General features: G+C 63.8%; 1 protein-coding gene across 8 annotated transcripts in view; it reads left to right on the top strand.

Annotated features, from left to right (window-relative positions):
• Positions 1–22,126, top strand: part of JAKMIP3 (Janus kinase and microtubule interacting protein 3) — a 111,070-nt gene that overhangs the window by 79,837 nt on the left and 9,107 nt on the right. For 7 of the 8 annotated variants that reach the window (XM_082721548.1, XM_082721545.1, XM_082721544.1 and 4 more), the window contains 13 exons: positions 147–275; positions 1,969–2,052; positions 3,474–3,536; positions 5,226–5,324; positions 6,351–6,449; positions 6,567–6,626; positions 9,792–9,857; positions 10,581–10,649; positions 10,736–10,813; positions 14,390–14,593; positions 15,641–15,706; positions 17,361–17,399; positions 18,087–19,058. In XM_082721548.1, coding sequence (XP_082577674.1) covers positions 147–275; positions 1,969–2,052; positions 3,474–3,536; positions 5,226–5,324; positions 6,351–6,449; positions 6,567–6,626; positions 9,792–9,857; positions 10,581–10,649; positions 10,736–10,813; positions 14,390–14,593; positions 15,641–15,706; positions 17,361–17,399; positions 18,087–18,245 — 1,215 coding nt within the window. In that variant the 3' untranslated portion in view covers positions 18,246–19,058. The remainder of the gene's footprint in view (positions 1–146; positions 276–1,968; positions 2,053–3,473; positions 3,537–5,225; positions 5,325–6,350; positions 6,450–6,566; positions 6,627–9,791; positions 9,858–10,580; positions 10,650–10,735; positions 10,814–14,389; positions 14,594–15,640; positions 15,707–17,360; positions 17,400–18,086; positions 19,059–22,126) is intronic. The other variant, XM_082721542.1, reaches the window with a different exon arrangement.

Genomic DNA, 22,126 nt, shown 5'->3' on the forward strand with positions numbered 1-22,126 from the left:
GGGGTCCCCGCCGAGCCCCTGGCCTGCCTGCTGGCCCCTGAGGCTCACCCTGGCCTCAGTGTAGCCAGCTGGGCCTTTCCCCCGGGGGGCTCCGGGCTCACCTCCCCGGGCCCCCGGCAACGCTGCGTCTCTGTGCCCCTGCGCAGGGCGTGGCCAAGGAGGAGACGGAGCTGCGGTTCCGGCAGCTGACCATGGAGTACCAGGCCCTGCAGCGGGCCTACGCCTTGCTGCAGGAGCAGGTCGGAGGGACGCTGGACGCAGAGCGAGAAGTTAAGGTCTAACTGACTTCTACTCCACCACGTTCCGGCTCCCGCTGGGCTCCTCCCCGCTTGACCCCCCCGCCGTGGCAGGGACCCCTGTGGCGCTTCACCTTCCGGGCTGATTCCTCTCTCCCTCGGCTCTTGCTGGGCCTGTTGGAGCTCCCGAGGCGACTGGGAACCCGTGTTTGCGCGGCAGCACTGGGTCGGCCCGGCGGTGGGTGGGGCCTCCCCCCGGAGCGGTCCCCGACATAGGTGTGAGTGATGGTCCCCGGAGAGCCACGTGTGTCCCGTCTGCGGACCATGGCAGGCAAGGGGAGGTCTGCTTCCTTGTGAACCTGCCCACGGCGCTCTTGGGGGGCTCTCCCAGAGCGGAGGCTCAGAGGTGGGGAAGGGCCAGCGTTTCTGCTCGGTTCCTGAAATCTGCTGCGGTCCTTCACTCGCCCCGTCCACCTGAGCTCGGCTGCTATGCTCACCTTGCCCCTGGGCCTCCCCAGCCAGGCCCTGCTGGGAGCAGGTACGTGTCCCCCTCCTGCCCCTGCTTCCCTGAGCCCTGGGCCAGGCGCTCATGCCCGTCCACCGAAGGCAGGAACACGGGGCTGACAGGTGCCCTCGCTGGCCACCAGGGGAGGCCGTGGCAGGGGGCTGTGACCTGTCTTCCCCTGAACCCCCACCCCACGCTCCCTGACATGTAGCCTGCCGTGCCAGGGCTCTGAGGGGATGCCCTGCGTAAGGAGGTCGGCTGCACTCTGTACACGGAAGGTCTCTCCTGCCCAGCTGCCCTGGAACCGGGGGGCCATCTCTGACCCCAGCCACACAGGGCACGGCGCCAGTCAGCTGGTTCTGAGACTCCAGCTGGCTGGCTGGGCGTGGACTCTTGGAAGCAGGGCACAGTGTCAGTGGGGTCCCCTTCCGTCTCCTCGCTGCCTGGAGTCACTGGACCTACTCCCTGTGAGCAAACAGATCTCCCTCCAACTTTCCTTGTGTCACGATGGCCCTAATAGGGAGGCCAGAGGAGGGGAAGGAGAACCAGGGTCCGCTAACGTCTCCGAAGGGGAACCCAGGGCCAGGCCAGGGGATACTCAGCCCTCCTCCGCTCGAGGGACCCCTGACCAGTGCCCAGCTGGCCCAGATGCTCTCATCCGCCCAGAGGTGTTTCCAGGGAACAGGAGCGCCCACTGGAATGAAGGGCCCTGTGGCCCAGACCTCATGAGAGCAAATTAAGTCCGGGGGGAGTGGTGGCCTGGACAGTCTGGGGCCTTGCCTGCCCCTGGGCAGTGGAGGGTGGGCTTCTGCGGGAGGCGGGGGAGGAGGGAGTCAGGTGCACGCGGCACCGGCAGAGGGCACCCGTGCAGGAGGGAATGGGCCAAGCGCTGAGCTGTGTGTGTGTCCTTCCGGTGGGCCAGAGCCCAGGATGCAGCCCAGTGGCCGGTGCCCCACAGGCCTCCACGGCCCTCCTCAGCCCTTTCATCCTGCCTACAGAGATGTCCCTGACAGTCCCTCAGAATGAGTCTGTAGGGCGTCCCCATAACCCGAGAGAGTCCGCTCGCCGCAAGCCTCCTGGCGCTTCCCTCCACCCAGAGCCTTCCCTGCAGATGCGTGGACCGCTCCCTCTCCCTTAGCGAGGGGAGAGCCCGCTGGAAGCCTCCAGCCCTGCGGGGCGTCCTGGCTGCGAGAGGAAGTTTGACGTGTCCCTGCTCCCATCTTACAGACCCGTGAGCAGCTGCAAGCAGAGGTGCAGAGAGCCCAGGCTCGGATCGAAGACCTGGAGCAGGCCCTGGCCAAGCAGGGGCAGGTGAGGCTCGAGCGGGGCCGGGCGCCCACCAACACGGAGGGCGCCCGAGGGACACGGGCGGTCCACAGGTGTACGGGGGAGCTGCACACGCAGACAGGCACCCCACTAGGAAATGCAGACCCTGGAAGGAGCACAGATCAAAGGAAAGGCCCAGCGCGCCTTGACGAGGGGCCTGCGTCGGCCCCGTCTCTCCCCCAGCTCAGGGCCGGGGCTGCCCCCGGAGACCGCCGGTCACTCCCTCACCCGTACGCCCATCGCCACCTCTGGGCTCTTCAAATCCTGGGGGAAGGTGTCTGTTGCCTGCCACCACAAGCCTCTGTCCCGCTGGACGGCGCAGCCCCTGGTGGACCCAGGAGGAAGCTGGAGGACGGCCGCGTTGGGCCGGGAGGGTCTGCGTGGGAGGGTCTGCGTGGGAGGGTCTGCATGGGAGGGTCTGCGTGGGAAAGCACCTGGGGCACCAGCAGGCCGGCGCAGCCCACGGTGGCCCTCGGTGCGTTCACTACTGGGTAGACGGCGAGAGGGACGGGAGGATGACCCGAGCAACATGGGGTCGTGCTGCCCACACCCCCCTGAGCGCGCACAGCCCCAGATTCCGCGCTGGGCACCTGTAAGCTGTTTACCCAAACCACGCAGGCTGGCTTGCCCCGGGGCCCCGTGCGCTCGGGCTGCAGGAACCGTGCTCAGAGGCGGGGCTGAGCACAGACTTCACGGACCCTGCCTGGACCTCATGAGGTTGGTGCCTGAGCCCCACGGCGGCCGTCCGTGCAGGACAGCAGTGGCAGGGTAGCCGGGGCACAAGCAGGAAGACAGTGTGGCCGCCTTTCAGTGGCCGCCAGCCCTCCGACTTCCCAGATGACTTTGCTGAAGAACCTGGAAAGAAGGGGCGCGTGTGGGGCAGCGGGCCTTCCTCCTGACCCCTCGCCGAAGAGGCTGCTTGTGGAAGCATCCCAGCTGACCTGACCTTGTGGCTGCCTCAGGCGTGGGGCAGGGCGTCTACACACGTCTCTCACCAGAGCACAGAAGCCGGCCTCCGTCCGTGCATCTGAGCACGAACAGACGGGACATGCCCTGAGGGTCCCAGGCTCCTGCTGGTTCTGTGTCAAGGTCCTCGGACCCCGGACACCCACATGGCTCCACGTGCCCCTGGTGCCTGGCGTGGGTGGGTGTGGGCTGGGAGGGCTGGCCGTGTGGCGCTGCGGTGTCCCACGGAAGCAGGGCTGCCTCCGTCTGCTCTTGTCCGGGCCCCTCCTGGGGAGATCGCAGGCTTTCGTTCGCGGCACGACAGGAGCCACAGGAGCGGTGGCCAGAAGCCCGCTGCAGAAGCTGGGGTTGCCTCCTCCGCTTTGCTGAACCGTGGTTTAAATGTGGGCTTTGCGCTGATTCTGCGGCATTAATTTCTCCAATTTAATTCCATTCTCAAGGACATGAAGTGGGTTGAAGAGAAGCAGGCCCTGTACCGAAGGAACCAAGAACTTGTGGAGAAGGTGCGCTCCGCGTCCCGAGAAAGCAGCCCCCACACCCTGTGCTCCCGGGAACTCTCTTCCGGAGAGAGGTCCTCGGAGGGGCCACAGAGACGGCCCACCCGCTGCTGTGTGTCTGGCCTTACCTGAGCTCTCCAGGCCGTGGCCCTGGCCGTGGGCTCTCCTGGCTTCCGGTTAACAGGAGTCCCTAAAACGCGTCGGCCCTGCACCCCACCCCTAGCTGGGGCTCTGTGGGCTGGAGGATTTTACGTGATGGGCCAGAAAACACGGGGCCCACTGGTCTGCTCCTGCTAGCAGCCTGGACTCTTGCCCAGAGCTGCCTCACTTGCCCTTCTCTGGGCCGGTGAGATGCCCGTTCTGCACACAACCCCCTCATTCAGCCCGACCCGGGGGGGGGGGGGTGCTTCTCAGAGGACACCTGCACAGCTTGGGATGGTCCCCGGTGGGTGGCGCCCCAGAGCTGCTGGCACTGGACGGTCAGACCAAGGTGGGAGCCAGGCTCTGGTTCAGAGGCAGAAAGGCCGCCGGGGCCGCCGTCCTGCCGCGCACTGTCCTTCCCCACCAGCCACGGGCCTCGTCCTGAGCCAAGCACGGTCAGCCACAGCCCTTCTAGAGAAGAGCCAGGCCTGCATGTCCTCACAGGCCCGAGGGGTGCCACCGTGTCTGTGCTCCGTGCAGACCGGCAGCTCCCAGCCAAGCCCTGAGCCACAGCCCAGTCCAACTGGGGGCTGTTAGGTCTGGATCGTGCATAATGCCCACGTGCTTCCTGTGGACAGTCCACAGGTTCCTAAATTACGGCAGCTGTGTCTGTGGTGCTCTCATGCACACATGCACACTTGTGTAATGTTCACAGGCACACTCGTGGGTGCACAAACACATGCACACTTGAATGCTCCCCTGTACGTATACCACGTCCATAAATGCTTCCATGTGCACAAAATACATAAATGCTTGTGTGCACGCGTGACCGCACATGTCTCTGCACACATGTCCATGTACACGCATGACCCTCACACGCATCTCACATTCGTGTGCACGCATGCTGCTCACATGCACACTTAAGCGCTTCTGTGCACACATAGGTACTCATGTGCATGTGCAAACACTGTGCACACTTGTAGTGCTCCGTGCACACTTTAAACCTGTGCCTTTCTCTGGCTACCACGTGCACGGGGTCACATTCCGGTCGGCGCTGCCTGCGGCCTTGGCTGTGCGTGAGCCCGCATGCCGTGGAGGGAACCTGCCCCCAACGGCACCTGGACGGATGCCGGGCCCTGACCCATGTCCAGTACCCCTGAGCATCCCAGCAGGGCATTCAGCTCCCCAAATTCAGTTCAGGGGGGCATGGGCCAAGCCATCTGGCCCAGTGGACGCCCTTGTGGTGTGCCCTTCCCTGTCCTCACAAGGCCATGTGCCCGGGACACCTCAGCGGTGCCCCCTCGGTGGGCCCTTCTCTTCCCCTGTCTCTGCTCAGACGCCTGGACTGGGCTCAGGGCCATCCCAAGGCCATCTACGGCTCCTCGCCCCTGTACTGCTCCCTGTGCCCGCCTGCCCTGATGAGCCAACTCCGGCTGGAGCGAGGGCCCTGGGCGCCCGGGAGGCTCGGCTGTCCCCACGGATGGCCGGAAGCTGTCAGGAAGCGGGAGGGGCCCTCGCGTGACCTCAGTGTCTCATCCACCTTTTATTTTACAGATTAAACAAATGGAAATAGAAGAGGGTCGGTTAAAGCACGAGGTTCAGGATGCGAGGGACCAAAACGAGCTACTGGAGTTCCGGATCCTGGAACTTGAGGTGCGCCGTGGGCGTGGGCACTGGGTGCATGGGGCAGAGCCGCTGTGTCGGAGGGAGGCGCTCAGCCTTCCTGACCTGGGCCCTCGCTCACAACCCCAAGGGGGTGGGCGAAAAGGAGGCGCCTCTCTGAACAAGGGCCACGGAAGACCCCCCAGAATGAGCGAGACGGGAGTGTCAGCTTCCAGACCCGTTGGGCTGCGCCCCTGTGGGCCACCCCCGACCATGGTGGCAGCTAGTGGACGCTCGCTCCTTGCTCATCTCAGCGGCCAAGTGAGGGCAGCTGGGGGCCACGCAGTGACCAGGTGTCCTTCTGGCTGTCCTGGGCCCCTGTGCTCCTCTGTGACCTTGGCCTCCCGCCGAGGAGGAAGCGGGGGCCCGGCTCCCTCAGGGAAGCATCCAGCCACACGTATGAGGACGGCCGTGGAGCCGCCGTCACCTTCCACTGCCACTCCTGGCCGGGAGGGTGTCTCTGAAGCCAGAGGGCAGCTGGGGGGTATGGTCCACTGGTGAGGCCGTGACCGGGGCTGGCATCTGCCCTGCTGGCTGCCCTCGTGACTCTGGGGCTGCCTCCTCAGTCCCAGCCACCTTCAGGACCCCCGGGGATGAGGAGGTCATGAACCTTGTGGCGGGAGGGTGTGTGTGCGTGTGTGTGCACACATGACCACCCCTTGGCCTCCGGGGCTCCTGCGTGTGGCCTTGGGTCGGGGGCAGCCCTGCCAGCCACTGTCCTCCGAGCAACCAACCAGTTGCTCCGGTCAGCCCGCGGAGGAGGACATGACCCCCTGAGCCTCCTGACAGCCCAAGGATTCACGGCGGACCCGCAGGTCAGCAGCAGGGGTGGGGATGGAGGAGCCGGGCCTGCCAGGCTGGGGGCCCCGCTGCCGCCAGTGTCTGCACAGGGGCCCTCTCTGTCCCTGGGCTTGTTTCCCAAATGCCCCCCCACATTCGCTGGCCTCGGCACCTCCGCCCTGTCCCTGGGTGGCCCCCAGCCCGGCCCCCAGCCCCGCCGCCTGCTCTCTGTCCTAGGAGAGGGAGCGGAAGTCCCCAGCCATCAACTTCCACCACACCCCCTTCGCAGAGGGCAAGAGCCCCCTCCAAGCCTACTGCGAAGCTGAAGGCGTGACGGTAAAGCCCGCCCCCTCCCACCCCTGCACCGTGTGCCACAGCCCCACCCCCCGCCCCACAAGCCCCTCCGCTCCCAGCCCCCCGCGCTCACCCCCTGGTGGCCCTCTCTGCCTCCAGGACATCCTGGTCTCGGAGCTGATGAAGCAGCTGGACGTCCTGGGGGACAACGCCGTAAGTGTACGTCGCTCTCCTGTCGCTCCCCTGACTTGTGCGCGCCTCCCCGCGCCAGGCCCCGCCCCGGCAGCCCCCAGCATCCAGGGACCCCCGGGAGTCCCGCCGCCCCGCCTGCCTGCACCCTCCCCGAGGCCACAACGGCTTGGGGCAGCCCCTGGCATCTGGGAGGAATCCTGCCCCACTCTCATGGTCCTGCACCCGGCCGGGTGGTGACTCCCCCAGAAGCATGGGGCTCAGGGCCTCTGCTCGGCCAGGATGGGGAGCCGTCTGCTGCGCACACCCGGGTCCGCCGGCCGTCATGCTCCTGCCCATATGTTCTCAGTTTCTGGAATGTTGGTCGGTCTCTAAGCCTTTCCACACCTTGCTGGGGGTGGGGGCGGGGGTGGGGGCGGGGGTCCTTCCAGTGCCTGAGATATCCCAGGCTCTTAGCGGTTCCCACGTCCTTGGTTTTGGGGGAAGGGCAGAGACCATAAATGATCTGCAAATCTCATTTAGGACACCGTTGCAATTTCTTCAGCAAAGTCTCAAAGAACGCTGATGACTGTGTGACTGTGCTGCTCCCCTGCCTCCGCCCTTCCTCCCTCCCCTTTACCCTCCAACGTCATCCGTCCGTCCGTCCCTCCGTCCGTCCGTCCCTCCATCCGTCCGTCCGTCCCTCCGTCCATCTCCCATCCGTCCATCCGTCCGTCCGTCCCTCCGTTCGTCCGTCCGTCCCTCCGTCACCCCCACCCACACTCTGCCCCCCCCCACCTTCCCACCCGCCTTCCGTCTGTCCTTTGTCCGTCATCTTGTACTTGTTGAGGCTTTGCCCCATGAGCAGCTCAGCTGTGCTAGAAGCAGCCCCACTGCACCACCCAGAACTTCTTTTTCTCCAAGGTGTACTAACAAGCAGAGGCTACAGCTAGTCCTAAGACCTGGGGCTCCCCATCCTGCTCACTGCTTCTAAGACAGCCAGGCACTGAGTCGAATCCGTGTACTTGGTGAAGCAGAGGAGGAAGAGAAGAGAAGCCACACATGCACACACGCAGCCTCACTCGCTCACTCGTACCACAGCCCAGGGGCTCGCACGTCGTCTTGGGACTGGTTCTTCCCAGCCGCTGCGACATGTGCAGGGCCCTGTGTTGACAGGGGCACTTCCCTCCTGGCCCACACTTTCCGGAGGGTGGGCAGGGCTCCGAGGGTGCTATCTGCCCCTCCCCCAGACCCCCTGCTCCCTCTGGGCTGTAGGCTGTAGAGGCATCAGCCAATAGCCAGGACGGGGCGGGGTCCTGCCCGGAGTTCTCAGGCCCCGTCGCAGGGACCATACTGGTTAACCTTTTGATTCACAGCTGGAGAAACTGAGGCCCAAGAGGACACCTGCCCAGGGTCCTAGAGCAGATGTGGGAAGAGCCTCGCTCTGTCCAGTTCAGTTCAGGGCCCTTCCCCTTCCCCAGGGCCCCTCCCTACTCAAGAGCTCCAATGGGCTCTGGTGGAGCCATCAAGGGGCCTCAGAGCACGGAGACAGAGGCTCTCGGGGACTGGAGGACATACCTTCAGGTTTTACGCTCAGGGGACCCTGGGGACAGCTTGGCACTTCCTACTGATGGGCCTGGAGGGTGTCCCTATCTCTTCGGTGGTCACAGGGGGCATATGAGTGTGCTTCGCAAGCACCCCATGCCTGGGGTCTGTGCCCCGTGGAGCCCGAGCCCGGAAGTTCATTCCTGGAGCTTGCAGCGGCCGAGCTCCTGAGGCAGCAGCACAGAGACCCCGTGCCCTGCTGCCCTCGCAGCCGGTGCTGTGACTGCCATGCACAGCCCGCAGCCTCCAAACTGGCTGCGGGGGTGCCGCCACCCCAGACCTCGTGTGCTCAGGAGGCAGGGCCCTTGGAGGTGAGCAGAGGCTGGCGGGGCCCATCCTCCCTGGCAGAGCACCCCTCCCCGCAGCTGTACCTGGGCTGCAGAGGGATGGGTCCCCGGGGAAAGGCAGAGCAGGCGGCATCTGCCCAGGCCGGGGCCTCGGGACATCATCACCTCCTGGCCGGGCTGCTCACCCAATGGTGAGCCCCCGAGCCAAGTGCAGCCCTGTTCTAGTAGGTTCTCCCTGAGGCCACTTGCTCAGCCCTCCCTGGTCCCTGTCTGCGTCCGGGAGGGAGCGCACTGGCCCCTGACGGCTCCCCCAGAAGCAGGCAGTGTGAGGAGGGCCTGGCCAGCCCAGCTCTGGGCTGAGTGTGGGTGCACTGTGCCCCAAAGGCAGAGCTTGTCTCTGTGCCTACAGCGTTTGGTCACTGTCCCTGCCTTGGCTGACTGCTACAGGGCTAGGGGACAGTGAGCGACCCCTGCCCTTGAGGGCCAAAGTTCACAGCCCAGATGGAGGGCTTTCTGAGCAGACAGGTTCGGGGCCCTAGGGTGTCCCCAGCTCTGTGATCCAGCAGACTCTGCCTCCTCTGGTCTCTGATTCCCATGCTCCCCCCCCCACCCCAAGTTGGGCCCTGCGGCGGGGACAGCCTGGCTGCCACCCAGCTACTGACGCAGGTGGCGGTCAGGGTCTGCGGGAGTGAAGGACTTGTAGCCTCCAAGGATGCCCATTGGTCCCAAGGCCAGACTCAGCCAGAGACCACCCAGGTGGGCCCCATGTGAACACACCATGCAGGGAAGAGACAGAGACCCCAGGGATGGAGCCATCACTGCACACTCCTAAGCAGGTTTTAGCCATTAACACAGCCTGCATATGTGGAGAACCGGCTTTCAACCAATGTGTGGACCAGGGACAGTGGGTGTGTGTACATCGCCCCTGCCCTGCACGCCCTCGCCTTCAGCGGGCCACCTACAGGTCTTGGTCACCAGTCCTGGGGTGACAGGTGGGGGCAGAACAGAGAGAGCGCATCAGAGTCAAGTCAGGGTCAACAGGGTAGAGAGTAAAGAGCCTTCAGGACCCCAGGAGGCCATTTCACTCCGAGTGACCTAACCTGTGGCCCCAACCCCTGTGCCTCTCCATCAGGTTCACTTCATGCCCCCCCCCACGCACCCTCCCTGCCGGGCACCCCAGAGCACCCCCTGCCAGGTACCCCCACACACCCCTCACCAGTACCCCATGCACCCCACCAGGGCCCCCTGCCCTCAGTATTTCAGCCTACTGCCTCGGCAAGCCCCCTCCGCCCCGCCGACTGTCCCTGTGTCTGCTTTGGTGCAGAATCTGACCAATGAGGAGCAAGTGGTCGTCATACAAGCTAGGACTGTCCTGACCTTGGCTGAAAAGGTAATAGCACCTGTGTGGCCGCTCTTGGGACAGGGCCGGGGCAGCTGGGTGAGGGAGCAGTCCCTGGAGGAGGCACTCCTGGGCTGTGGGCGGGCGGTGGGGAGTCAAGGAATCCTGTTGGCCTTGGGAGGTCGCGCACATGCAGGGGTCAGACCCACCACCCTCTCTGCGGGTAACAGTTCAGTCAGACTTTGTCTCAAGGCGCACTCTGCTTCAGTTTCTCCCTCTAAAGGTCAGGCAGTGGAGTGGGTCTGTATACCACTGGCTTTCTGTTCACCCCACCAGAACCCTCCCCGGGGGCTGCTTAGCCGACCTGGGCTCCTTACCTGCAGCTGGTTCCTGGCCGCCGACCCCCCCAGCCAGAGCCTGCCTGGGAGGCCTGCTGTCAGCAACTAGTCCTGGGCCCCCAGCGGGAAGGGGGGAGGGAGTCCCGGCAAGCAGGGGTGCAGGGCATGGGATTGAGGGAAGACCTCTGCTGGCTGAGCGCTCTGTCCCCAGTCCCCACCGAACCCCTGCTCACACCCCTTCTCTCCCTGGGGAGTGAGGGACAGACCTCCTGGACAGCACGTGGGGGTGTCTGGAGGCTGGGCACCTGGAGCTCGCCACACCAACCCAGCCCCCACTCCCAGGCTGTCTGTGGCACCTGGGGACGGTGGGATGGCTTTGGTGCCTGCGTGGCCACCCGCAAGGTCACCATCTCCTGCTCTTCCGGTTTGTGTCCAGTGGCTCCAGCAGATTGAGGAGACGGAGTCGGCCCTGCACCAGAAGATGGTTGACCTAGAGAGTGAGAAGGTCGGTGGGCGTCTTGCCTCGTGTGTGCAGCACGGCGACAGCAGGTGGGTGCCCGGGGCTAAGACGCAGGCCCCCTTGTGTTTCAGGAGCTGTTCAGCAAACAGAAGGGCTACCTGGACGAGGAGCTGGACTACAGGAAGCAGAGCTTGGACCAGGCTCACAAGGTGAGGGAGGCGCGCCCGCCGCTGCGGGGGGCGCGGGCTGCAGAGTCCGGGCAGGAGCGGGGGAAGTGCTCCCGCTGGCTGCCGTCTCTCGGGGCCTGGGTCCGGGGGACCGCCGTGGTGTCCGCCTCTGCGCTCCTCCCTGGTTGCTGAGGCCCAGGGAGGCCTGACTGCTCCGGCAGCAAACACTTCGCCCCGTGGATGTGGAGCTCACAGGGATCTTTAAAGCGAGTCGAGAAATAGGATTCATGGACACATACCGTGTTTGTAAATTAATCGAACACGGTTGACTGTTCGTAAAACGCGTTCTCTGGGGCCTCCTGTGTGTGTCCCTGCCACTCCGAGGAGCGTACCTTGTGCCTGTCCTCACGCCTGCCTGGCCCGTGGGAAACACTCGCTGATACACTCGTCCCGACTGGGGGTGAGCTCGGAGATCTGGGAGTCCTCGGGGACACACCTGTGCCCTGGGACGCAGTCCTCACTGACACAGGTTTGACAATGAGAAGTCCCATTAGCGCTTCAGGCTGCCTTGTTTCAAGAGGGTGAACTGAGACCTGGCACCACATCCTTGCTGCTCTGATTAGTCTGGCCAAGGGGCATCACGGGGGGCTTCCTGGAGGAGGGACACCCACACTTCTTCCCAGCGGTCAGTTACACCCCGCGTGCGTGCGGCCTCCCAGACGTGCTTCCCGGCCCACCTTGTGTCCCTCTAGACGGCCAGTCCTTGAGGTCAGGGCACGTCTGGCACCAACTCAGGGGAAGCTTCCAGGGGCCCTTGTGAGGTGAAGGGTCTGGAATAGACTGTGCGGGGAGAGGGACGCCAGAGGCCAAGGACATCCCCTGTGGTAAGTAGAGGTACGAGTGCCCGCCTTCTGGAGTGTTAGCAGAGTGAGGTCACTGTGTGGAGAGCGCGTGGGTCACCAGCAAGTCCTACCCAGCCGGGAAGCTGACGGTGTGATGTCTCCATTAGCCCCATCCATCCCATGCGGGTGCCGGTGCTGGTGCTGGCAGCCCACTCACCAGCCAGTGACAGCAGGACACCTGCGGGACACCTGCAGGCACGGCCACAGAGAAGGTGGTGGAGGGCAGTGGCCTCAGAGAGCCGAACGGGCACTGATGGACCTTCCCAGAAATACGGGCCATTTCCCTGCTTCCAGTCCGTGGTGCTGGGTGGGAAGGATACCAGGGAGCAGCCGGACGCCCGTCCCCACCGCTGCCCACTGTGCTCCAGTCCTGAGACCCAGACACAGGCACAGAGGGACAGCTCAGCCCTGGGCCCTGGGCGTTCCTCAGGGCCCAGCTCAGGAATATGTGCATCGGTGCCGGAAAGACGGGCCAGTGTGGGGGGCATCAGAGTGGGCTGTATGTCTCACATGCGCACACACAGACACACGTGCACACACACCCACACACGCATGTGCACCCCAGAGAGTGGGGTGCCCTCGGGGGGCTGCAGGGCTGCGGACACCTGCCCGGACTTCACCTCCTCCCTGCTCTGAGGACACAGGCTGTGGCAGAGGTTGTGAACGGGAAGTGAAGGTCCCCACACAAGGGGCCACGCTCAGGGAGTGCTGGCCCTCGGGTGGCGCTCTGCTGGGGGGAAGGCCGCTGTCCCTCTCTCATTTCCAGCTTTGTGCGCAGCCTGTGGGGTGCCCGCGCTCGGCACCCCCACCGGCACGATATTTGCTTGTAAATGCCCGAGCATCTCCCAGCCGCTGAGCTCTTCTGCTGTCCAGAGGGGCTGGCCTGGGCTGTGAGCTGGTGGGGGCCGCTGCAGACAGTTTACTTTGCAGCTGTCAAGACCAATAAAATGTGAGGCCGCAAGGGTTTTTTTCATTCCCTGAAATGCCCACGAAACCTGAAAGCACTTTTCATAATGATTTTGCCTGAAGAAAACACCCTTCACTTCTGAAGAAGTTACATTTTTGATGAGAGGTCGCGTTTCTGTAGTGTAGGAATTTGGTTTTTCCAAAGATTGTTCAGGAAAATCTCCAGGGGAAAAGGCTTTAGAAGTGTTCTGGATCCGACTGGTAAACCCCTAGGAATTTATACCAAGGTGAGCATTTAGTCCGCTGAGCTGCAGCACACGGGTCCTTCTGCACTGGTTCATGGTGGTTTCTTTTTGAGAGGGCAGGGGGTGAGGCCCACGCCCCGTGCAGTTCTCTCCTTGTCCCCGGGGCCCCCTAGCGGCCGCTCTCCGGCCCAGGCACCCGCGGCCCCTGCTCGGCCTCCCTCATCAGCCTCTGCTTCAGCCCCGGCCTGGGAGCCCCAGGGTCCGGCCCGGAGGCCTGCAGTGGGCACTGTGGCCCCTCGCTGTGGGGAAGCACATGTTCGGGGACCAGCAGCATGGGGCATGACGGCCTCTCTGCATCTGAGCCCTCAGGGGCAGGGTGAGGCCTGGACTCCAGAGCCCCCTGCAGGGTCTGGACCCCAGCTGTCCCCAGGACCCCATGCACATTGTCCAAGCCCACTTGTCTCCCGACCTGGGGCTGATAAGAACAGTTGCCTCGGGGAAGGGGTGGGCACTGGACAGCTCTGCAGGGCTGGGGTCCTCTCCCAGGCTGCGCAGGGCACCCCAGGCCCGCGGTACAAGTTCTCGGCATTCGGAGAGTGGAGGTGGTAACTTGGGCACACAGGGCCCTGCGGCCAGCGAAGATGAGACCGCGTCCAAGGCAGTGAGGAGCAGCCAAGAGGAAGGGCCACGCTCCCAGAGCCCAGAGGCTGGTCTCAAATGCAGTGTGGCAGGACGCGCTCCCTCTGAGGCCGCAGGGGAGGGTCTTTCATGCCTCCTCCGGCTCCCGGGGGCTCCAGGTGTGCCCCAGCCTTCGTCTCTCCACGTGGCTTCTCCCCCATGTCTTTTGTGACCACGTCCAAGTCCCCTCTCCTTGTAAGGACACGAGCCATGGGATCATTGGATGCCGCTCCCCATCCAGCATGATTCCGCCCTGGTGTGAAGACAGCAGCAGACACCCTAGTTCTAAATATTGAGGCCACATTCATGAGATCCAGGGGTCAGGACCTGAACATACCTTCTTGGGGACATGACTGACCCACCATATGTGACATGGAGGACCGCAGAGTGGCCGGCCTCCCCTGGGGAGAGGCTAGAAGTCAAGGCCCTCCCGCACGTCTGTCCTTACATCCGACAGACCCCTGTGAGCACTGCCGTTCTTCCTTCTGTGGGGCTCGTAAACCCCGGGTTTGAGGAAGGCCGTGAGCAGGGGGAGACGCCTTCCCTCTGCTGCCATTCCTCCGGGCCCCTTGGGGCCGTCCCCCTACTCTGGTTTCGAATATCTGCTTACCCGCTTTCCAGATATCAGTGTGAGCTAAGGCTCTACCTCCAAAGTTTCCTTGCACACGTCAAAGCCCGTGTAGAAGTGAATGCGCTCGTGGTAACGACTCCTGGGCTGGGTGTCCACTCCGCAGGTCGTGTAAGCCGGCCGAGGCGGAAACAGCCCCCGCTGTGGGGGGGTGTGGAGGCGCTGACACCCCCAGGAGTCACCCCCAGGAGTCACCCCCAGGAATCACGGGGCTCCCTTTGGCCAGCCAGCCAGACTGACGTGCGCCCTCCCACCCCAGCACATCCTGGAGTTGGAAGCCATGCTGTACGACGCCCTGCAGCAGGAGGCCGGGGCCAAGGTGGCCGAGATCCTGTCGGAGGAGGAGCGTGAGAAGCTCAAGGCGGCGGTGGAGCAGTGGAAGCGGCAGGTGATGAGCGAGCTGCGGGAGCGCGATGCCCAGATCCTGCGGGAGCGCATGGAGCTGCTGCAGCTGGCCCAGCAGGTGCGCGGGGGCGGGGCCGGGGCGGGGCCCGGGGGCGGGGCCCGGGAGGGGCTGGGAGCTCCGTGGGCGGAGTCCCAAGGCCACGCCCCCGGGGCAGCCCCCGGCTCCAGTGGCCACGCCCTCCCAGGACAGGCCCTTGAGCCACTGTGCCCGCCCTGGCAGACCAGCCTCTGGCTGGCATGTCCCCTCTCTTGGGACCTCTGGCTGCGAGGTTTCTAAAGTGCCTCCTCCTTTGACACTAAGGGCATGACTAAAGCGTGGTCTGGGAACCGCATTGTGGGCGGGAGCTGACCGTGACCTTCTTTTGACCTTGGGCACTTGAGGACTTCAGGCTAATCCACCTGGTCCCCTCTACCAGCAAGTGAGGGACCCTGGCGCACCGGACAGCCTCTGCTCCCCCGGGGAACACTCGGCAGATGTGTTCCGTGTTCAGAGCACTCCAGATACGTGGCCCCATTTGCAAAGTCACATAAGATAGTGACCCCGGCGTTACGGTGAATGTTAGGGTAGCGTCTGACCAGAGCATCAGCCTCCTGCCAGAACACTCGCCGCGAGATTCAGGTGGTCAGTGTGGGGACCGCACCTGGGGGCCCGTCCTTACCATCAGACAGGCTGCTTCCAGGGTCCAGTGAGGACGCATGAATGTGCATCTTGGGAGCCTGGTCTACCAACGGAAATACTAGGGGCGTCACCTTCGCAAGGGGGTCCCTCCTGGGATGGCTTCCTGACTGTGGTGGCTCGTGCTGCCGGTGACATCTGGGAAGGGTGTGAATCGATTTCTGGGGTGTCCGGCATATGGTTTCTCATCTGAAGTTGTGGGGGTGGAGGAGCAGAGCAGCTGACTGCGGGAAGCTATGTCCGTCAGGGAAACCGAGGTGAGCCACGCCGCTGCCCTGCTCCGCCACGGCTGCCGGTGGTGTGGGGTCTCGGACAGTGGACGGTGCGGGCTGGCCGCGGCGCTGCGGCTCGTCCGCCATGTAAACGGACAAACGCCTGGATTTCCCAAATACTCTGATGAGTGAAGGCTTTCCTCCTTTACCACTGCAGAGAATTAAAGAGTTAGAAGAAAGAATAGAAGGTCAGAAGCGGCAAATAAAGGAGCTGGAGGAAAAGGTACCATGCATGTGGGTTCGGGGCCTATTTTGTGCGCGGGGAGGGGTGCCGGTTCGCATGCTCCCAGCCTTGGGGTGATGGTGAGCAGGAAGCCGAGCTGCCTTGCAGGGGCTGCATCTCTCCCAGACTCAGTTTCCCCAGCTGCAGCAGTGGGAACTGGGGCCCGCGACCTAGGGTCCTTTTAGGGCTGGAGGTCGTGCCGACCTGTGGGATTCCCCCACATTCATCAAGCAATTGGTCTAAAAGTCAAGTTCCTGAAATGCTGGCTTCTCTTCTTGAAAGCAGGTTGTCTGTCCAACACTGGTCTCTGGTTTCTGGCCCTTAATGCACCTGCTTTGGGGTTTAGGACACGCAGGGGCTGGCGTGCAGGGAGTTGGGGGCCTGGGACAGACCAGCTGGCTCTTTTCCCGGACCCCCAGCCCTGTCAGGCGTGGTGTCGTGGGCGCTCTGTCTGCTCAGTCCAATTCCACCCTCCCCAAATCGAGGTGCCTGGAGTGTGCCTGGAGGGAACCCTGCCTCTTTCCATGGGGTTGGCTTCGTTTAGGGCCGTTCTTTCACTGTGACTTAGGGTTGCTTTCCTATCTCCGTGGTCACACTGATGGTTGCTTAGAGTGCGTCTCACCGAATGACTGGCTCCGCACTGGGCACTGAGCAAAGTGGCCCATGGAGCGACTGCCCTACCTTGGCTCTTCTAGAAAGAGCAGGAGGCCACTGCTTGCACGGGCGCTCCGTTAGCCGCGCGGCCCAAGGAGGAGACCGCAGAGGCCCCGTGCCCACGGGGGAGAGTGGCCCCTTCCAGAGGCCGCCCAGCACACCCCATCCACCCCTGCTGCCCAGGGACAACACCTGCCCCTTCCCTGGGCCCTTTACTGTCGTCTGCCTGGCGGTCGTCACGGTGACTGTGTAACCTCGTGGTGCCCGTGAGTGCCCGTGAGTGCCGTGAGCAGTCCCCAGACTTGCGCAGGCTGGGAAACAGGGAGGTGTTCCTGCAAATAGGATTGGTGGCCCTGTGGACGCCGATGCGTGGGGAAGCCTCCACCAGGCCCGGAGGGGCAGGGCAACGTGCTCAGGGTCTCTCCCCGCACATAAACCTGTTTCCCTTTGCATCTTAACCTGAGAACGTTTGTGCGCATGATCCACTTGGATTTTAGACACCAGGTGTGAATTCCTGTAACGTGTCTGTGCCGCTGTCGGAGCTCCTCCCGCACCTGAGTTGGCGGTCCCCCGTCCCCAAACCCCGGGTGAGGCTTCTGGGTGGCATCTCTTCATGCTGCTGGCTCTACTGCTTACCATGGGATGGGGACGACGTCTTGTCTGGGTGCTGGGTTTGCCCGGCCCTCGGAATGTCTTCCCACAAGACGCCGTCCTCGTGTTCCGCCAGCAAGGGTCCTGACCAGCAGCTCCGCAGAGGAGGCAGCACAGGCGGCTGGTGGGGGCGCGTGTGCGGGGCGCGGGGCGCACAGTCCTCACGCACCGGGACCCACGCACCAGGGCCGCTCCCGGGCCTGGCGGAGGTGCGTCTCGTTCTGTCTGTGATCGCGGCCTTTCTCGCCAGAGCTCCACAAACTCTTTTTCTCTCTTTCTCCCTCCATGTCTCTGCCTCCCACCCCCGCCCCTTTTCAGTTTCTATTTTTGTTCTTATTTTTCTCCTTAGCTTTCATTCTGTGGTCATAGCGCGCCTGGCCCCAACACGGTGAGTATCTCATCAGCTGGTGCCACCGGCGACGGTCCCGTCCACCCCCCAGGGGCCCGTGGGGCCCCCACACTCCAGCTGCCCAAGTGCTATTGGAAGCCCCAGATGTGTCCAGAAGGCTGTTCCAAATCCAGGGCCAGGATTCGGGGTCGGTCGGGGGCACCTGCCTCTCTCGAGGGGGCAGGAGTGTGGAGGACCCTTCACGAGGCACCGAGCCCATGGCAGAGGCGTGCGCACACTCGGCTTCCCTGCTTCTGTGGCCTCGGCGGAGGCAGTGCCGGAGAGCACAGTCCTCTTGCCTTTCTTGTCCTTTTCCGCTGGTGCTGAGGACAAGCTGGGCTGACTCTGAAGAGCCCCCAGAAATGCCCAGGCTTCCGCGACGCGCAGGTCTCATTCACAGACGTGAGACCAGCCGCCCGGTCGCCGTGTCATTACTGTGGCTTTAGACCAGGGCCACATGCTAGTCCTGACCCCTGCTTCCTTCCAACGTAAGAGGAGAGGACCAGCAGCGCTGGCCTCACCGTCCCGCCCAGCCCATGGCCTGCCCTTCCAAGGATGTCTGAGGGGTTCCCTGAGGGGCAGCAGCGTACTCTCCTGTTCTCCGAGCCCACCCGTACCCCGTCCCTCCAGCCCTGTCCTCTCCAGAGAACCCTTCCCGACGTGTGTCCGGCATCTTGTGTCTTCCAGCCCCCAGAGGAGCCAGACCCCTTTCCTCCAGTGGGACGAGAGGCCAGCAGGTGCCTGGGCAGCAAAACAAGATGCTGCGTCCCATTCCTGAAGCCCCAAGAGGATCTGGTCTCTGGGGACCCCGTCCCGTTGAGGAAGAGGGAGAAAGGGGGGCTTTGAGCACCTCTGAGTGGGCACCGTCCACTCTGCTGAGCCAGACTCAGAACTTGTTTCTTGACTGGGCATCCTCTGGGAGCGGCCTGATCCTGGCTGTTGGACCCTGGGTCCCCCCTCGGGACACAGCCTCCTGATCCTGGTGACAAGGATGCACACGTTCCCTGCTGAGCAGGTGCTGAGAGCTGCTTCTGTGCAGGGCCGCCCACAAGCCGACACCACCCCCACCCCAACCCCGCTCCTCAGTCGCTCACAAAGCTTGGACGAAGCCTTCAGGAAGAGCACAGGCAGCCCAGAGAGGACCCAGGGAAGCCTGTGGCCACGGCGGTGACCTCCATCCAGGGAAGCCCAGGTGGGTCACAGGGCACGTTCCGAGGACAGCTTCCCCTGGTCCCGCAGGTGGCCTGTGAAGACCCGCTTGCTGGGTCCTGCGCACCTGCTGGCCGGCACGCCCCTGCCTGGTTTGAAGACGCTGTTGGCTCAGGAGCTGGTGTGACTCCTGCACACACCGTGCCGCCACCGGCTTCCAGCCCGCCCTGAGCCGCATGGAGGAACATGGTGGGGCTGACCAGGAGCATGACGGTGCGAGGTGGGACGAGCGAGCGCCCCAGCCCACTGGAGAGGGGCCTGGTTTTCCTGGAAGGCAGAGCCCCAGGCCCTGTGGGCCCCGGCACCTGGCGCACTGCCCCCCACGACCACCTGGAGGCCGTGAGCTGCAGAGGAGCTGAAGGGGCCCGAGGGCCACGCCCACGCGAGGGCGACCTCGCACCTGGAGTCCTGCGGACATGACAAGGGGCCCGACGTCCAGGTGGGGAGCAGGTGAGCGCCCTGGCCTCAGAGACCCATTGTCCCTCTCCACTGTTTGGGGTCCTTGTCAGTCTGCTGGGACCTGCCCTGCAGCAGGAGCCCTGGGTGACTGTCCAGACCCACTTCTCACCACCCCCCTGGACCAGAATCTGCTCCCTGATCGGGGGCGCCCCTCCGTGGGCTCCTTAGGGGCCCTCAAGGGCTGAACCTCCGTGGGCTCCTTGCCCAGATCCAGGACATCTCCCCCAGGCCTCTGAGCGTCCCTGAGCTTCCTGGGTGACCTCACCTCCCAGCAGGGAAGAACTGTCCCAATGAGCTCCAGCCCCTGTGGGGTCTGCTGGCCAGCCCTGCCCACCCCGAGCCCCCGAAACTCCAGGAAAGGGACGTCCCCTTCTCCTGAGCTGTGGCCCCCAGGCCCCTCCCCTTCAGGCACAGTCAGGAGTTTGGCCTCCTGGCCCCTGACTCCTCTCCCTGCCTGTCCCCCACCCTGCCCCCCAGGCTAGGAGGCCACAGGAGGGTTGGGCCCAGGAGGGGCGCTCCAGGGCTGAGGCCTCTGTTTCCAGCAGAGTCTCCTGAGTGAGGTGTTGCTGGAGGCCGAACCGTCCACTTGTTCTTGACCGCATGTCGGCCATGGTGGCCCCACGCAGCGCTGTGGATGCCCCAGAGCTGTGAGCAGGACCTTCCTGCGGGGGGACCTAGAACCAGGACAGCAGAGACTCTGGGAGCAGGTGCTGGGCAGATGCAGCTGCCCCGGGGAACAGGGCCTTCAGGCTGGCCCTCGGTGGCCTCAGGGCCTGGATGGGGCTCCCAGGGAGCACACTCTGGGGCGCCCTTCCCTCGGGGCTGGCAGGGTGCAGCGGCAGCAGCAGACACACCGCAGGGCTGCCCCCTCGTGGGTGTCAGAAACCCTTACCGGTGTGCAGGCCTGGAGGGAAGCACGCCTCCCCTCTGCCCAGCTGCCCGGGGTTCAGGGGGAGCATTCTCGAACAATCACCAAGGTAGGGACCAATGTCTGAGACGGGGCCCCGGTCTGGCCTGTCGCAGCAGCGGGGACAGGGCCTCCGACCGCCTGCCAGGCCGTGCGCGGGACCCTGGGGCCAGCTCTTCCTCTGACAGGCGGGGGCAGCCCCACGGCCGCGGCCGAGAGCAAGCACGTCCGTACATTGTAGCACGGGGGGCGGGGGGGGCGCTACGCTTGATCTCCGGGTGACGGCAGCACCTGCCGGGCTCTGCCACCGTGGTGTCCCAGCCAGTGACCACATGGGGAGAGGCCCCGGAGGCCACAGATGTCCTGTTTCTCCACAGGCTTTTGGGCACTGAGCTTGGCACCCGTCAGCAGCCTTTGTGCGGCCGTGGTGGCCCCAGGGCCCTCACGGTGTCCTGGGCCCCGTCGCTGCTGTGTTCTTCCATTCTCTGAAGAAAACCCGACCCTGTCCTATCGTTCGTTTCTCTGTCTGGTTATTCTCGCCGGTACGGACTTGGGCACACTTGCTTTATTCTGCGGGCTACAACCCAACACCGTCACTGGTTACCTTCCGGGCCTGAGCCATGGGGCATGTGTTCGTGTGACTCCTGTGTCCCCCTTGACACACCCCGTCTGTTGAGTGAGCACATTCCTAATTTCTGCCCCCCCAGGCTGGGCTTGTCGTGTCCCTGCCCCAAGGAGCGCCTTCCTCCTTTGCAGGATGGCGCTTAGGACCTGACTTCGCTGGTGCTGGAGATGCCCCTGGCCCTGCGGCATTATCTCTAGGCTGACCTAGGGGAGGAGCATGGACGGACTCATGAACACGCACACGCCTATGCATATTTCTGCGTCCATCTGCCGTCTACCCTGCATCTGTCCATCATCCATCCGTCCATCCGTCCGTCTGTCCATCATCCATTCATGCATCCATTTGTTATCCGTCCGTCCATCCGTCCATCCATCTATTCACCTGTCCATCGGTCTGTCCGTCATGTAGCCATCCATCACCCATCCGTCCGTCTGTCCATCATCCGTCCGTCCATCCGTCCATCCGTCCGTCCAACCATCCATCCATCCGTCCATCCATCTGTCCGTCCGTCCATCATCCATCCGTCCATCCGTCTGTCCGTCTGTCCGTCCATCGTCTGTCTGTCTCTCTATTGACCCGTCTATCCACCATCTATTCCTCATCTGCTATAAAACTGGGAGTTCATAACTGATACGTCCAGTCCCAGGCTAACAAGTCCAGCTCCAGCCCCCCTCGACTGTCTGTGGCCCCTTTCTTTGGCTCCCACCGTGCTCAGCCCCCGTGGAACGCGGAACAGCTTCACCGCTGCCGACTGCACACCCTGTAGGGAACCTCTGCCAGCCCGGGGGACCCCGTGCACAGTCCTTTACTCCTCAGCCTGGGGCGTCCAGACAGATACTGTTTTCCGACGTGACGTGGCTCCGCGGTCTCCCTCTCTCCCAGTGGGGCTGCGCCGCCTGTTGGTCCCCTTCCCCACACGCTGACTTCTGTTTTGTTTACCCTCCGTGAAGTTCACGATCCGGGCCGTGCAGTTCTCTGGGCTTCGGCATATGCGTGTGCCCCCCACGAGGCTGACGCAGGACTGTCCCACCAGCCTCAACTCCGTCTCATGTCCCCTGCGGTCACTGCTGTAGTCACCCCACCCCCACCCAACCCCTTAGTGTTGGACCTAAGAAAGCCTTGCCTGATTCAAACCAGTGGTGCTTTCTGCCACGTTTCCTTCTAGAATCACATGGCTTGATGTCTGGCACGTACATCCAAGACTGGTTCCAAGTCCTTTCTTGCACACGGGGCCTGGTCTGGGCCACAGCACGTGTTTCTCCTGCAGTCATCTGTCCCTTGCTCTGTCCAGCCCTCCGTGACGAGCTCTCCACAGTTCTGGCTGGTTCACGTCCTGTCCTGGCTGCGGCATCCTCCCCAGCCCTGGGGGACAGAGCTGCTGACTGCTATCACCTGTCCACGTGTCCGTTATCATCTAGCTGTCCACGCATCCATCCCTCCGCACTGTGCTGGCCGTGCCTGGTCCCTGCTGGTTCCCAGGGTGGAGGCCAGATCTCCGGGGACCATGCCTGCCTGCTCCGGGTCTGC

This window comes from Mustela nivalis (assembly GCF_964662115.1).
Source record: "Mustela nivalis genome assembly, chromosome: 2".
Lineage (NCBI taxonomy): Eukaryota > Metazoa > Chordata > Mammalia > Carnivora > Mustelidae > Mustela > Mustela nivalis.